The 16,482-nt window shown below is 42.9% G+C and overlaps 1 protein-coding gene across 1 annotated transcript in view; it reads right to left on the reverse strand.

Annotated features, from left to right (window-relative positions):
• Positions 1-2,339: 2,339 nt before the first annotated feature.
• Positions 2,340-16,482, reverse strand: part of GIPC2 (GIPC PDZ domain containing family member 2) — a 77,062-nt gene continuing 62,919 nt past the window's right edge. Inside the window, exons 5-6 of the mRNA XM_077276306.1 lie at positions 15,104-15,185; positions 2,340-2,837 (exon numbers count right to left, since the gene is read on the reverse strand). Coding sequence (XP_077132421.1) covers positions 2,686-2,837; positions 15,104-15,185 — 234 coding nt within the window. The 3' untranslated portion in view covers positions 2,340-2,685. The remainder of the gene's footprint in view (positions 2,838-15,103; positions 15,186-16,482) is intronic.

Below are 16,482 nucleotides of genomic sequence, written 5' to 3' on the forward strand. Positions count from 1 at the left end.
GTGAGCTGCTTGGAAAGTTTTACTCCTGAAACTTCACTGAAATTATCGAATAGACTTCATCCGACACGCAATACTCTTGTTTTTAACAAAATTCCACCAAATCGCCAAGTTTATATTTTTTTTATTAGTTTCAACAAAAATATATAACTTAATATTTCAAGCAATGATTTATACAAATGAAAATCTGGTAAAACAGTGAATCTGTGACATAAGTGTCAGATGATGACAAAACCGCTGTAAAGAAGCTTTCCAGGAATATCTATTGATTACCTATCCTGACCAGTGGTCTACCAGCTGTGCTGCTCCACCTGATCCCCAGGATCCCCGCTGATGACCTGTCCTTGTCGGTGATCAGGGGAGGTCCTCCCGCCTTTATTAGTGCAGATCACTTACAATCTTGGGGTTTGGACCATTTTAATCTCACTTTTGGGCCTTTTAGGCTATCAATCAATAGTTCTGGAAAATCCCTTTAATGATGTCTGGTGTTCGTGAATCATATACACTCTAAAACAAAAAAAAAACACATTTTGTTGGATAATTTTTAGGTATTTGTGTATAAAATATCTACATATAAAATTACATCTTTCTGTCTCCACTTAAAGGTAGCACTTCATTAGAAAACTTGGATCCATGGGAAAAACTGTGCTATGCTGAGTACAGGGCCTAAAGAGGTGGTGCAAGACACAAAGCTGCCAAAAAATAGAGAAAAATATTTATTTTTAGGCAAAACTGGGATTTTTTTTTAAAAAAGAGGAGCCATATTTTTAAAAGTTTTCTGTACGCCGACCCCTCCACTCCTTCCCTCCACGCACACTACGACTTTAGGATTTACTCCTGATAGCTACAAAAATGACAAGAAAATTGCACCAGTATGGCGCCGGGTAATAAAAGAGAAATGATTGAAACCTCATCTGATCAGCGCTCAATATTAACAAGTGAAATCCCTTTTGTTAAAGTAGAAAATTGGGGGGAATTTATTCTTTACTTAACTGCAAGTACTTTGGGCTAAAATAATTTTTGCAAATTAAGTTTCACAAAATGTTCGCACCATTTGGCTTTTCCCATGCTCTGCACAATGCTGGCTGCTGAAGGAGTTAACTGAGAATACGTCAGTGAGCGGTTATAGTTCTCTTTCTGTCAGGTTCTGAGTGCCTGAAAAAGCAGAAGCGAAACGCGCGCTGGAGTGGTGTGAGGAGTCTGTAGTTTGCCTTTCCGGTCAGTATCATGTCTTCAGCCTTTTATGGGTTCACTGAACTCCTCCAGCTCCCCATGATGGGATTTGGACACTTTTTGACACTGTGCAATATTCATGCAATATTAATCTAATTGTCTTCTTTGTCACTGGTCGCTTATATTTCACATTTATTCTTATTATTTTATGTATTTATGAATTATCATGCACAGTTCACCTTCTATAGTCATACTGATGACGTATTACACTGTCCCCTTGATCGTGGCACATCCTTCCCCCTCTTATTAGACCCTTTTATCTTGTCTTCTGTGTTCTATATCTTTTTTTAATGTATTATTCTTTTTTTTAATAAAGTGATTTATTTGAAATCATTACCTATTTTTTAATACAATTTGTTGGTTTATCATTTTCTGAACCCTTCTGTTTGGGTTTACGACAAAGTTTGAAGTCGTCATAAATCAGCCGTAAAAAGCTCAGAAAAAGACAAAGGAGTTAGGCTACTTTCACACTAGCGTTAACTGCAATATGTCGCAAATGCGTAGTTTTGCCGAAAATACGCATCCAGCAAAAGTTCTTGCTGGATACGTTTTTTCGTCATAGACTAACATTAGCGACGCATTGCCAAACGTCGCGTCTGTTTTGCGACGCTTGGGCGTGTGTTAGCGGACCGTCGGGAGAAAAAAACCTTACATGTAACGTTTTTTGCTCGCGACGGTCCGCTTTTTCCGACCGCGCATGCGCGGCCGGAACTCCGCCCCCACCTCCCCGCACCTCACAATGGGGCAGCGGATGCGTTGGAAAAATACATCCGCTGCCCCCGTTGTGCGGCGGAGACCACGCTAGCGTCGGGAACGTCGGCCCAACGCACAGCGACGGGCCTTTCCCGACGCTAGTGTGAAAGTAGCCTTAGTTACAAATCGCCGCTCACTGATGGATCCTCAGTTAACTTATTCTGCATTCAGCAATATTCACGGGAACAAAGCGCCTGTAAAAGCCCTAATGGTGCAATTTTTTTAAAGGAGAACAAATTAAAAAAAATAGTTTGCATGCATTTAAGTAAAAAATAACCTGTCCCCGATCGTCATGTGCTCTCCTGCAACCTGTATAGTTTTCAACCACAACATTCAGCTGTGTTTTCACTAGCCCAATATCCTGCACCACGGCATCCATGGGTTGGGCTGCAATACCATTCTCAGCCTGTGCACAGGAGTGGTGCTGTTTTTGGATGTTTTTCTTTATACACTGAGTGTGTGCCAGTGTGGACATGCCCTCTAAGAAGTGTGTACATTAGTGGTAGCGGTGGTCACACGTGGCGCCTGCAGTCACAGGTCAGAAGTGCAGTTTATTCCTAGAGACATATGTACAAATATAAACTTTGGTTGGTGGAATTAGTGGATCCTCCGCATTTCCCGGTGGGACGCGATTATAAAATTATCATCACAGTCATGCGCTCAGCAGTAATTAAACTTGATTGGAAATGTTGGGTTTTCACGTTAAAGACGTCCTTGTTTCGCATCTCCGATCGCTCCCCAGACATCAAAGACAAACTCGTCAGGAAAAGCAAAGTCTCCGAGGGCTTCATCTAAGGCCACCGCAAACTCATCCGGATTATTCTTGTCCCGTCCGGCTTCCACCATGGTCGCAGCTGAGGATGAAAAGTAGAAAGAAAAAAAAACACATTAAAAAAAATACATAGAATACGTATAAAACATAAAAAGCGGAAAATAAAAAGTTATAAACACTCATAACACACGATTCATTATTGCACTTGTGCCTGGTTTTTGCCCATTTTTTTCTTTTTTGGCTTTTTGTTTTGCTCCTATTTTGAACTCTTATGTGCAATACTTGCTTGTTTTTCTGTTTTTTTGTAATCCAGATACACAAAGACAATTCAATATTTCGGACTTTTTAAAAAGTTGTTAAATTTGGGCACAAATGTATTCCAGGACCCCACCACCTAGAGTGATTTTTTTTTCCATACGCCAAAAATGTTGGCACAAATATAAGAGTTGCCATTAACATTTTAACAGATTGTTTAAATGTAAAAAGGATCAAAGATAAAAGACAAAAATAAAGAGCATTTTTGGTTGTGCGCCAAATTTATAAACGCCAATGCGTTATATTAAAGAACTCGGTGCTACAAATGGCAACAAATACCACAAGATCAAAAAGGAAAGTGACTTAAAATAAAGAGGTGATGATGTGTCCTTCATTTTATGTTTTCTTTTTTTTTTCATGAATCGCTGACCACTAGGTGGCAGTGTTTTGTTGCAGTGTACCTATGGCGCGTTTCACTGCAGCCAATCAGCCATAGTACGGTATAAATGCAGCGGATAGCGCATTTATTAGTGATGTCCGCAGTCACTGTGAAATGTGTCATCTGAGCTACATTTAGCAGAAGAAAGACCAGCGATGACCTCGCTTGTAGTAATATCCATTAATCTTACAGGAAAAACTGGATTTCATAGAGGTAACACGAACTCCACCATAATGATGAGACCCGGATAGCTCACATGGAGGATAAAGTGCCCTTGAGTTTCCAGAAATAGTGAAGAGGCGCAAAATACTGATATGTAGATACGAGCGATAACTAATGTAATAAGCAATGAAATCACTAAGGTCCTGTGCGCTATAGGACGCCCACACAGGAACACCGAAGAGCCCCAGAATACGTCTGCAGCCTATGTAATACTGATGTGTACCGCAGTCATAGTACCGCCATCATTCATACAGCCGTACAGAACCTCCATAGTCCCCCCCAGGTAATGCCACCGTACATAGCTCACTGGATATCAGTGTACACAGGCCACGTATCACCACCATATACAGCCCATATAATGCCAATCTGCAGGCCTTGTAATACTGTCATACATAAAGCAAACAATGCCACTATACACAGCCCATGTAATACCACCACATATAGGCATTGTAATACCACAATACATGGCCTATGTAATACTGTCATATACAGAACAAATAATGCCACTATACACAGCCCATGTAATACCACCACATATAGGCATTGTAATACCACAATACATGGCCTGTGTAATACTGTCATATACAGAACAAATAATGCCACTATACACAGCCCATGTAATACCACCACATACAGTTTACATAATACCAGCATAGGTGACATCATGATACCACCATACACAGTCCATATAATTTCACCATATGTAGCCCACGTAATACCGTTATTTACAGTTCACTTATATACAGGCCTCCTAATAAAACCACATATAGCCCATGTAATACTGCTGAACACAGACATCATAAAGCCGCCATACACAGCCTGTCATACAAGTCATACAGTCTGCATAATACTGTCATACAAAGCCCATGTAATACCAAGTCATGCAGCCTGAATAATACTGTCATACACAGCCCATGTAATACCAAGTCATACAGCCTGCATAATACTGTCATACAAAGCCCATGTAATACCAAGTCATACAGCCCGCATAATACTGTCATACAAAGCCCATGTAATACCAAGTCATACAGCCTGCATAATACTGTCATACACAGATAATGTAATACCAAGTCATACAGCCCGCATAATACTGTCATACAAAGCCCATGTAATACCAAGTCATACAGCCTGCATAATACTGTCATACAAAGCCCATGTAATACCAAGTCATACAGCCCGCATAATACTGTCATACACAGATAATGTAATACCAAGTCATGCAGCCTGCATAATACTGTCATACAAAGCCCATGTAATACCAAGTCATACAGTCTGAATAATACTGTCATACAAAGCCCATGTAATACCAAGTCATACAGCCTGCATAATACTGTTATACAAAGCCCATGTAATACCAAGTCATGCAGCCCGCATAATACTGTCATACACAGCCCATGTAATAACAAGTCATACAGCCAGGGCCGCACTGGCCATCGGGCAGTTCTGGCAAATGCCAGAAGGGTCGGGGCAGTCGTGGGCCGCTCGCCAGCGCCATCTCCCCCCACCGACTCACCCTCACCGCCAGCGCCGCCGCATTCAACTATACAGTTGAATGCAATGATGGAGAATACATTATACTATATGATGAACTATGGGGTGCATTGCTGTATTACATTCTATGGGGTGCATTGCTGTATTACATTCTATGGGGGCTGTGCTGCATTACATTCTATGGGGGCTGGCTGCATTCCATTCTAAGGGGGAGGGCTGTATTACATTCTATGGGGTGCTGTATTATATTCTATGGAGGGGCTACATTATATTCTATGGGGGGCTGCATTATGCTCTATGAGGGGGCTACCATATATTATATATGCAGGGGCTGCATTATACTATATGAGGGGGCTGCATTATATTCTCTGGGGGGTTACATTATACTCAGGGGGCTACAATATATTCTGTGGGGTGGCTGCATTATACTCTGGGGTGGCATCATTATACTATATGTGGGCTGCATTATACTGTATCAAGGACTATGGGGAATACATTATACTATATGATGAACTATGGGGTGGATTATACTATGGGAAGTGAATTGTACTACATGGATGACAATGGTGGGGCATTATACTATATGGAGCACTATGAGGACTGTATTATACTATTTGGAGGACTGAGGAATGTATTATACCATTTGGAGGACTGAGGAGTGTATTATACTATATGGAAGAATTGCAGTGTATTTTAATATATGGAGGTCTATGAGGAGTGTATTATACTATATGGAGGACTATGTGGAGTGTATACTATATGGAGGATTGAGGAGTGTATTATACTATATGGAGGACTGAGGAGTGTATTATACTATATGGAGGACTGAGGTGCACATTATACTATATGGAGGACTGAGCAGTGTATTTTAATATATGGAGGACTATGAGGAGTGTATTATACTATATGGAGGACTGAGGAGTGTACTATACAATATGGAGGACTGAGGAGTGTATTATACTATATGGAGGACGGAGGTGCACATTATAATATATGGAGGACTATGAGGTGTATTATACTAAACAAGCAAAATGCTGCCTATTCATCGAGTGATTGGATTGTTTATATGGGAACAGAAATCCTTGTTCTCCGCAGCACATCGCCGCTGTAAACTGTAGATGTGCTGCTGATAGCATGATACTGTATGGGGACAGATTGATCTAATTGTGATTGTTCTGTTCCCTATCATTCTTTCTCAGTTGGTGTAAAGAGGCCGGGAAACAAGCGAACAACTTCAGTATTGTCGATCACACTCGTTTAGCAGCCTGAGATCAGCCCATGTAAATACAGCAGAAATGCTTCGCAGGGAGACGAGGCAAGGATGATGATATTTGTAGTTAGCACCCGGCGCCTGGGAATAGCGCTAACTCTACTGCTTTTCCCAGCCGCGAGAGCATTTAATTCTGGTATAATGATTTTTAGGGTTGATGTCAGCTGCGTAATGTCAGCTGCTATCAATCCCTGGTGTAAATAATGGAGAGGTGTCTATCAGACACCCCCACTACTAGCCCAGACCTGGCGAGACCCAGCGACTCTGAAGAGCGGTGACGGTAGTAACAATACCGCTCTTCACAGTCGCCGAGCTCAGCGCAAGACCCGGAATATCTGAAGAGCGGTGACGCTACTGATGTCACCGCTCTTCAGAGTCACCGGGTCTCGTGCTGCGCAGCGGAACCAAAAGTGGCTGTAAGCAAAGTGTATGGAGCATCAGAATGAGGTTCCACAATCCCTTCATTATCTACGAGATCCAGTTATGTAGGTAAAGTAGCGGCTTTTCTTGGTACTGCAACTAAAAGCAATAAATAGGACTGAGCTGTAATTATCTGTTATAAAGTCGTGTTACACTCCCCTCACTTCTTGTAACCTACAAGTGTACAAAGATATTATACAGTCACCATGTGACAAGTGGGCCTGTGTGACTTCAAATGCCAGGGCTGAATGTTAGTCCCAGTCCGGCCCTGCATACAGCCTGCATAATACTGCCATACACAGCCCATGTAATATCAAGTCATACAGCCTGCATTATACTGCCATACACAGCCCATGTAATACCAAGTCATACAGCCCGCATAATACTGTCATACACAGCCCATGTAATACCAAGTCATACAGCCTGCATAATACTGCCATACACAGCCCATGTAATACCAAGTCATACAGCCTGCATAATACTGCCATACACAGCCCATGTAATACCAAGTCATACAGCTTGCATAATACTGCCATACACAGCCCATGTAATATCAAGTCATACAGCCTGCATTATACTGCCATACACAGCCCATGTAATACCAAGTCATACAGCCCGCATAATACTGCCATACACAGCCCATGTAATACCAAGTCATACAGCCCGCATAATACTGTCATACACAGCCCATGTAATACCAAGTCATACAGCCTGCATAATACTGCCATACACAGCCCATGTAATACCAAGTCATACAGCCCGCATAATACTGTCATACACAGCCCATGTAATACCAAGTCATACAGCCTGCATAATACTGTCATACACAGCCCATGTAATACCAAGTCATACAGCCTGCATAATACTGCCATACACAGCCCATGTAATATCAAGTCATACAGCCTGCATTATACTGCCATACACAGCCCATGTAATATCAAGTCATACAGCCTGCATTATACTGCCATACACAGCCCATGTAATACCAAGTCATACAGCCCGCATAATACTGCCATACACAGCCCATGTAATACCAAGTCATACAGCCCGCATAATACTGCCATACACAGCCCATGTAATATCAAGTCATACAGCCTGCATTATACTGCCATACACAGCCCATGTAATACCAAGTCATACAGCCCGCATAATACTGCCATACACAGCCCATGTAATACCAAGTCATACAGCCCGCATAATACTGTCATACACAGCCCATGTAATACCAAGTCATACAGCCTGCATAATACTGCCATACACAGCCCATGTAATACCAAGTCATACAGCCCGCATAATACTGTCATACACAGCCCATGTAATACCAAGTCATACAGCCTGCATAATACTGTCATACACAGCCCATGTAATACCAAGTCATACAGCCTGCATAATACTGCCATACACAGCCCATGTAATACCAAGTCATACAGCCTGCATTATACTGCCATACACAGCCCATGTAATATCAAGTCATACAGCCTGCATTATACTGCCATACACAGCCCATGTAATACCAAGTCATACAGCCCGCATAATACTGCCATACACAGCCCATGTAATACCAAGTCATACAGCCTGCATAATACTGTCATACACAGCCCATGTAATACCAAGTCATACAGCCCGCATAATACTGTCATACACAGCCCATGTAATACCAAGTCATACAGCCTGCATAATACTGTCATAAACAGCCCATGTAATACCAAGTCATACAGCCTGCATAATACTGTCATACACAGCCCATGTAATATCAAGTCATACAGCCTGCATTATACTGCCATACACAGCCCATGTAATACCAAGTCATACAGCCTGCATAATACTGTCATAAACAGCCCATGTAATACCAAGTCATACAGCCTGCATAATACTGCCATACACAGCCCATGTAATATCAAGTCATACAGCCCGCATAATACTGCCATACACAGCCCATGTAATACCAAGTCATACAGCCCGCATAATACTGTCATACACAGCCCATGTAATACCAAGTCATACAGCCCGCATAATACTGTCATACACAGCCCATGTAATACCAAGTCATACAGCCTGCATAATACTGTCATAAACAGCCCATGTAATACCAAGTCATACAGCCCGCATAATACTGCCATACACAGCCCATGTAATATCAAGTCATACAGCCTGCATTATACTGCCATACACAGCCCATGTAATACCAAGTCATACAGCCCGCATAATACTGCCATACACAGCCCATGTAATACCAAGTCATACAGCCTGCATAATACTGTCATACACAGCCCATGTAATACCAAGTCATACAGCCTGCATAATACTGTCATACACAGCCCATGTAATACCAAGTCATACAGCCTGCATAATACTGTCATACACAGCCCATGTAATACCAAGTCATACAGCCTGCATAATACTGTCATACACAGCCCATGTAATATCAAGTCATACAGCCTGCATAATACTGTCATACACAGCCCATGTAATACCAAGTCATACAGCCTGCATTATACTGTCATACACAGCCCATGTAATACCAAGTCATACAGCCTGCATAATACTGTCATACACAGCCCATGTAATACCAAGTCATACAGCCTGCATAATACTGTCATACACAGCCCATGTAATATCAAGTCATACAGCCTGCATAATACTGTCATACACAGCCCATGTAATACCAAGTCATACAGCCTGCATTATACTGCCATACACAGCCCATGTAATACCAAGTCATACAGCCTGCATAATACTGTCATACACAGCCCATGTAATACCAAGTCATACAGCCTGCATAATACTGTCATACACAGCCCATGTAATATCAAGTCATACAGCCTGCATAATACTGTCATACACAGCCCATGTAATACCAAGTCATACAGCCTGCATTATACTGTCATACAAAGCCCATGTAATACCAAGTCATACAGCCCGCATAATACTGCCATACACAGCCCATGTAATACCAAGTCATACAGCCTGCATAATACTGTCATACACAGCCCATGTAATACCAAGTCATACAGCCTGCATTATACTGTCATACACAGCCCATGTAATATCACTGTTCTATAGTATTCTGAGTCCTGAAACTCATTTCAGATCTGGTTCTAACACTTTTATAATGGACAATCACAAACCCGGGAGAATGCATGTGGACAAAAGACGCTCCGTCAGGCCCTGGGCTGAGGGTCAACACTATGAATTAGGGAACACGTTTTGGTCCCCATGTCACCTTGCTCCAACATTTGGTGCCGCAGCCGCCACCAGAGCAGCTTCCTGCATACAGGTCTAATATGGAGGTCACTGTGTGGACAGTATGCAGCTCACTCACCAGCTCCCCCTAGTGGTGTGGACAGGTGCCTAGCATTTGTGCCTTGTATAAGCAGGGGGGATTTGGAGCTCTGCGTCAGAAATAAAAGCTGAGACCCCAAAGTCTCTGACTATGCAGCAATCGCTGACGACCTTACATACAGAGAAGAAGCTCGTCTAAGACAATTCTCATCTGTTCAGAGTAAACGTATTAAGACGATTAAATCACAATCTCCTGGCATCACTGATCCGTAAGTGCAGCAGCATCGCAATAAATGAAGACATTTCACAAAATACCACATTATAAAGAGATTATTCACAGAAATAGCATTCGACGTCTTCGATTCGCTCTTCATTAGCTGCTTAATGTCACCTGTTCCCATCTTAAGTGATCTTGGGACCAAGCCGAGTTCAATGCTGAATGTGAGATCCGTGACCGCAGTAATGTCATTACGCCAGAACAGAGAGCGCGGTGTTAGTCATTGACCCGGGCACCGATGACGCCGGGCGGGCAGAAGCCACTGTCTGCAGATCATTAAAAGTAGCAACTACTGAAGAATCAGCTGTAAAGACGCCACGGAGAAGAGCGGCCCACTGGGAACGTCTCCACTGTGTCCTCTGGACACTTCTCGAGCAGTGCGCAGGTGGCAGCATCACTGAGGTTTTATTATTTTAACCCCAATCATGTTGTGCATTGTCTGCATTTTGGCTCCTGCATGTACAACTATCTACCACTAGGTGGCAGAGCAGTACAGCTCTTGTTAGCCATGAGCATATAAACCATATAACAGTATAACAAATAATGTCCCGAACCAACTCCACTGGGGGAGAGGAAACGAAAAAGAAGGGGGCTCTTTCAATTTATATACAGTCATGGCCGAAAGTGTTGGCACCCTTGAAATTGTTCCAGAAAATTAAGTATTTCTCCCAGAAAATTCTTACAATTACACGTTTTGTTATACACATTTATTTAATTTGTGTGCATTGAAATAACACAAAAAAACAGAGATGAAAGGCAAATTGGACATAATTTCAAGCAAAACCCCAAAATGGGCAGGACAAAATTGTTGCCACCTTTCTAAAATTGTAGTAAACAACTTTGATTCAAGTATGTGATGCTCAATCGGACTCACCTGTGGCGAGTAACAGGTGTGGGTAATATGAAAATCACACCTGAAACCAGACAAAAAATGGGAGAATTTGACTCAATCTTTGCATTGAGTGTCTGTCTGCCACTCTAAGCATGGAAAACAGAAAGATGAGAAAAGAACTGTCTGAGGACTTGAGAACCAAAATTGTTGAACAATATCAACAATCTCACATCCATCTCCAGAGATCTTGATATTCCTTGGTCCATGGTGTACAACCTAATCAAGAAGTTTACAACCCATGGCACTGTAGCGAATCCCCCTGTATGTAGACGTCAGAGAAGAACTGATGAAAGGTTGTAACGCAGGATAGTCTCGATGGTGGATAAGCCCCAATCAAGCTCCAAAGAAATTCTAGCTGTCAGGCAGACTCCCTGTCCATCACTGTCAGTGCAAATTATTTGTCCATATGGGAATGAAACACTATGGCAGGAGACCCAGGAGGACCCCACTGCTGACACAGACATAGAAAAGCTACACTGCAGTTTGACAAACTGTTCATGAGTAAGGCAAAATCCTTCTTGGAAAGAGTCTTGTGGACAGATGAGACAAAGATAGAGCTTTTTGGTAAAGCACATCATTCTACTGTTTACTGAAAATGAAATGAGGCCTACAAAGAAAAGAACACAGTGCCTACAGTCAGATATGGTGGAGGCTCAAATATGTTTTTGAGTTGTTTTGCTGTCTCTCGCACTGGGTTCCTGGACTGTGTGCAAGGCATCATGAAATCTGAAAATTATCAAAGGATTTGGGGTCGCAATACAGTGTCCAGTGTCAGAAAGCTGGGTTTGCGTCCTAGGTCAATGACCTCAAACATACTTCAAGAAACACATTTTACACCCAGGAGCTCTGCTAATGCAGTGCTCGTGGCTGTAAAACCCCAGGGGAATTAATGGAAAGCAGGGGAATGTCCTGTAGTTACCTTGAGTCGCGGTGATGCGCCCTCTGCTGGATGTCCTCATATGAACTCGAGCGTGGGAACTTTTACCAGGCTCGAGTTCATATGAGGACATCCAGCAGAGGGCGCATCACCGCGACTCAAGGTAACTACAGGACATTCCCCTACATTCCATTCATTCACCAAGTTTTACAGACAGGAGCGACTGCATTAGCAGAGCTCCTGGGTGTAAAATGATTTAACCCCTTCAGATGGATTTACATCGTGGGACGTGACCTGAAAGATGGAAGGTATGGGATATTGTTGTTTTTTTTGTTTTTCCTTTTTTACAGAACGAGGGTCTTCAGGTGGATTAAGAGTCTAATAAAATATTAAAACACCCTGTGTCTTTATTTCATTAAAGTACTTTGTAATAATGTGTGTGTGTTTTATTAACCCTTTCAGACAATTGGATTAATAATGGATAGGTGTCATAATTGACGCCTCTCCATTATTAATCTGGCTTAATGTCATCTTACAATAGCAAGGTGACATTAACCCTTCATTACCCCATATCCAACTGCTACACAGGAGTGGGAAGAGAGTGGCCAAGTGCCAGAATAGGCGCATCTTCCAGATGTGCCTTTTCTGGGGTGGCTGGGGGCAGATGTTTTTAGCTGGGGGGGGCCAATAACCATGGTACCTCCCTAGGCTATTAATATCTGCCCTCAGTCACTGGCTTTACCACTCTGGCGGAGAAAATTGCGCGGGAGCCCACGCCAATTTTTTCCGCGATTTAACCCTTTAATTTAATAGCTAGAGGGCCCAAATTTTGCACATACACACTACTAACATTAGTAGGGTGGAATATGCAAATAAAAAAGGGATATGAGATGGTTTACTGTATGTAAACCATGTCTCATATCATGTCGGGTTTGGGAAGGAGAAATGCAAAGCCGGCAATTGAATTACCGACTTTTATGATATCTAGCGCTGTATGAAATATACAGTATATATATATATATATATATATATATATATATATATATATATATATATATATATATACCTATTCTATGTGTAGACATTTATTCTATTCTATTCTGTCAGTGTGATTTTACTGTACACAGCACTGAATTACCGGCTTTTCTCTATAATACCGCTGCGTATTTCTCGCAAGTCACACACATGGTCCGTGTGTAATCTGTATTTTTCTGGCCCCCATTGACTTTCATTGGCGATTTTTTTGCGCAATACGGTGACAAATGCAGCATGCTGCGATTGTCTACGGCAGTACAAGACCGTATAATACAGATCAGTAAAATACGGCAGATAGGAGCTGGACATAGAGAATCATTGTACCGTATGCAATCCGTATTTTCTGCACCTGTCATACGCTCGTAAAACTCGCTAGTGTGACGCCGGCCTTAGAATATGTGCTAACAACGTTTTTTCCAGACGGCTTCTCTCCAAAACCGGCCTGAAAAGCGCTAACTAAACGCTAAACGCTCCAAAAAATGAATATACGTGTTCCTGTGCAAACACGACTTGCTGTTCGTTTGTTCAGTCTTTGAAGTGTCCCTTAAGCTTTAAGTTTCCAAAGATGCCAAGTAGTTAAAAAAGTGAGCTGATTATTCTTCAGGTGTTTTCAGCTCTGAAGACTCTCCGAACTTTTCTACAAGTCAATGGGAAGGTCAAATATGTGCCCAGTTAATAAAAAACACTATTCATTAAAAAAAAATAAAGATATGCCCGGGCATCTTTTTCATCAGCATTTTTGCTTGAAAAACTACTAACGTAACGAATAATTCATTGTTATAAAAAAAAGTCCAAAAAATTATTATTACAAAAGACGCCTCAAAAAAGCTGGAAAAACTGCTTGTGGCCAAAAAGGTAAAGTATCCTTGTATCCTATTCAGACAACTTCTTTGTGAACGTCCAGAAACTGTTTCCACAACTCTGCAGGGGAACGGATTTACATAAATGCAACTTATTACAGAAACTGAGACCTTCACATACACAACATTCTCCAACCTGCAGGATTTATCTCCAGCTCTACGTTGATGATAGGGCTAAAAGATACAGCTTCCTCTGCAGGAGCCGGTCACATTGTGTGAGGTCAGCTGGGTGTGACATCTGATGACATCACAGGGCGACAGTGTCGCAGTCACATGACCCGTCGGACGCTCTGGGCAAAATTCACGGGGCTGCACCGGTCACGTCGTCTCAAGATCACTTCATTGTAAGCGAAGACCCCCAAAAGCATCTGTGCTGGATCACGGGCATTAAAGAGGAAAGTACTAATTGTTTAGGGATTAAAGGGCAGATCTTTAAAAAAAAACAAAAAAACTTTTGTTTCAGGTCATCTCTGTGGCTTACCCAACACTCGCCCATCAGGAACTCATCTAACAATCACGGCCTCGACCGCAACATTTCAGGTAGGAGCCGTCAAGTTCTCGGGTTCTGGGGGATGTGGTTAATCGGAGACATACTTGATTGAGGTGCGGGCGGACTGTGTTTATGCCTTCTGTTCTGTGACCTTTACTCAACGTTCGCGATCGGGATCATTTGTCAAGTTCAAAGGTCGGATTTGATTTGTGATACGATCGGTGCCATGTGTTCCTCTTGGCCCAAATGCCTGTAATGTACTCGTAAAACCCGACTTGCTGCAGGCTATAAAAATCACAGTATTCGCAAGGAAATAAATAGAATTTTCCTCGTCTTCCTCTCAATTTTACCATTCCTAAGCTCAGTATTTCGCCTTCGAAACCTCCAGATTGCCTAAAACCATATATCAATAATATGCGTCCAAGCAAAGCGATTCCCGGAGCTGAACGTGTTCCCAGGGAGAAAGGCGACGGTAATAAGAACGGGATTATGGAGACCTTTGAATCTCATTGCTCGGAGATGAAAGCGAAAGACTCACCCAGCTCAATATCGCGGATGCCCATGTAGCTCTCCAGGAGGTCGTCCACTTTTTTGATTGCCTTTTCTTCGAATGCAGTCGGCTAAAAGGTAAAAAGGCAACAGACTGTGAGGGCCTCAAATGGAAGATTTCATCTCGGCTTCCAAAATAAGAGGTGGTCGGAAGCCAAGACGGGTGACGTCCATTACTGTAACTCCATTCCCTATAGCAAAACGTGCATAAAATAGAAAAACAAATGGCAGTTCTACCGGCAAGACTGACCACGAGCGCTCATCTAAGATCTGTATACTACTGCATATAGGCGTGCATTATGGACAAAGGGGCTCAGGACTTAGTTTGCTCATTCCCAAATTGTGCATTATTGCCCTTAAAGGGGTTTTCCGCTCTGCTTTAAAAGTTACCAGTGGGAAGGGAAGCTTATAAAAGAAAAAAGAAGCCATATTTATCCAAAATCCTTCCCACCGTAGCACTGCCACTCAGTCTCCGATGTATGGGGAGAGATGACGCCATGATCATCAGTCACCTGGTCCTGTAGTCATCTAGTAGCCCCCGCGATGAGGTCACAGCTGGCCATGACATCATCGTTCCCGTCTCCAGCAGGCACTATAAGGAGGGCAGTGCTGGATGGATTAAGGGGTAAGTATGGCTTCTTTTCCTCTCTCACTCTCGTTGTAAGACATCAAGGTGTATGAAAGGACAGGGGGGAGATGCAGCTGCAGCCTGAGCTTCTCTCTCTGTGAGACTTTGTGCTGTGAGGAAGGGGAAGTGGGTATGCAGCTGCAACTTCTCACACAGTAATGCAATGAAGCAGCATGCTGTGAGAGGGGAGAAGGAGCAGCACGCTGTGAGAGGGGAGAAGGCGCAGCATGCTGTGAGAGGAGAGAAGGAGCAGCATGCTGTGAGAGGGGAGAAGGAGCAGCACGCTGTGAGAGGGGAAAAGGAGAAGCATGCTGTGAGAGGGGAGAAGGAGCAGCATGCTGTGAGAGGAGAGAAGGAGCAGCATGCTGTGAGAGAGGAGAAGGAGCAGCACGCTGTGAGACGGGAGAAGGAGCAGCACGCTGTGAGACGGGAGAAGAAGCAGCACGCTGTGAGAGGGGAGAAGGCGCAGCACACTGTGAGAGGGGAGAAGGAGCAGCATGCTGTGAGAGGGGAGAAGGAGCAGCATGCTGTGAGAGGGGAGAAGGAGCAGCATGCTGTGAGAGGGGAGAAGGAGCAGCATGCTGTGAGGGGGGAGAAGACACAGCAGGAGCAAAACATTTAATGCACCTCTTCATAACAGTAAGAATCAGGAGAGCAAAGGAGCGAAAAAAAGTAAATAGGAAATAAAGATCATTATTATATTTTTCCTGTAGTAACTGTAGATAATGTTAATCCCACTC

This window comes from Ranitomeya variabilis, chromosome 8 (genome assembly GCF_051348905.1).
Source record: "Ranitomeya variabilis isolate aRanVar5 chromosome 8, aRanVar5.hap1, whole genome shotgun sequence".
In the NCBI taxonomy this organism is placed as follows: domain Eukaryota; kingdom Metazoa; phylum Chordata; class Amphibia; order Anura; family Dendrobatidae; genus Ranitomeya; species Ranitomeya variabilis.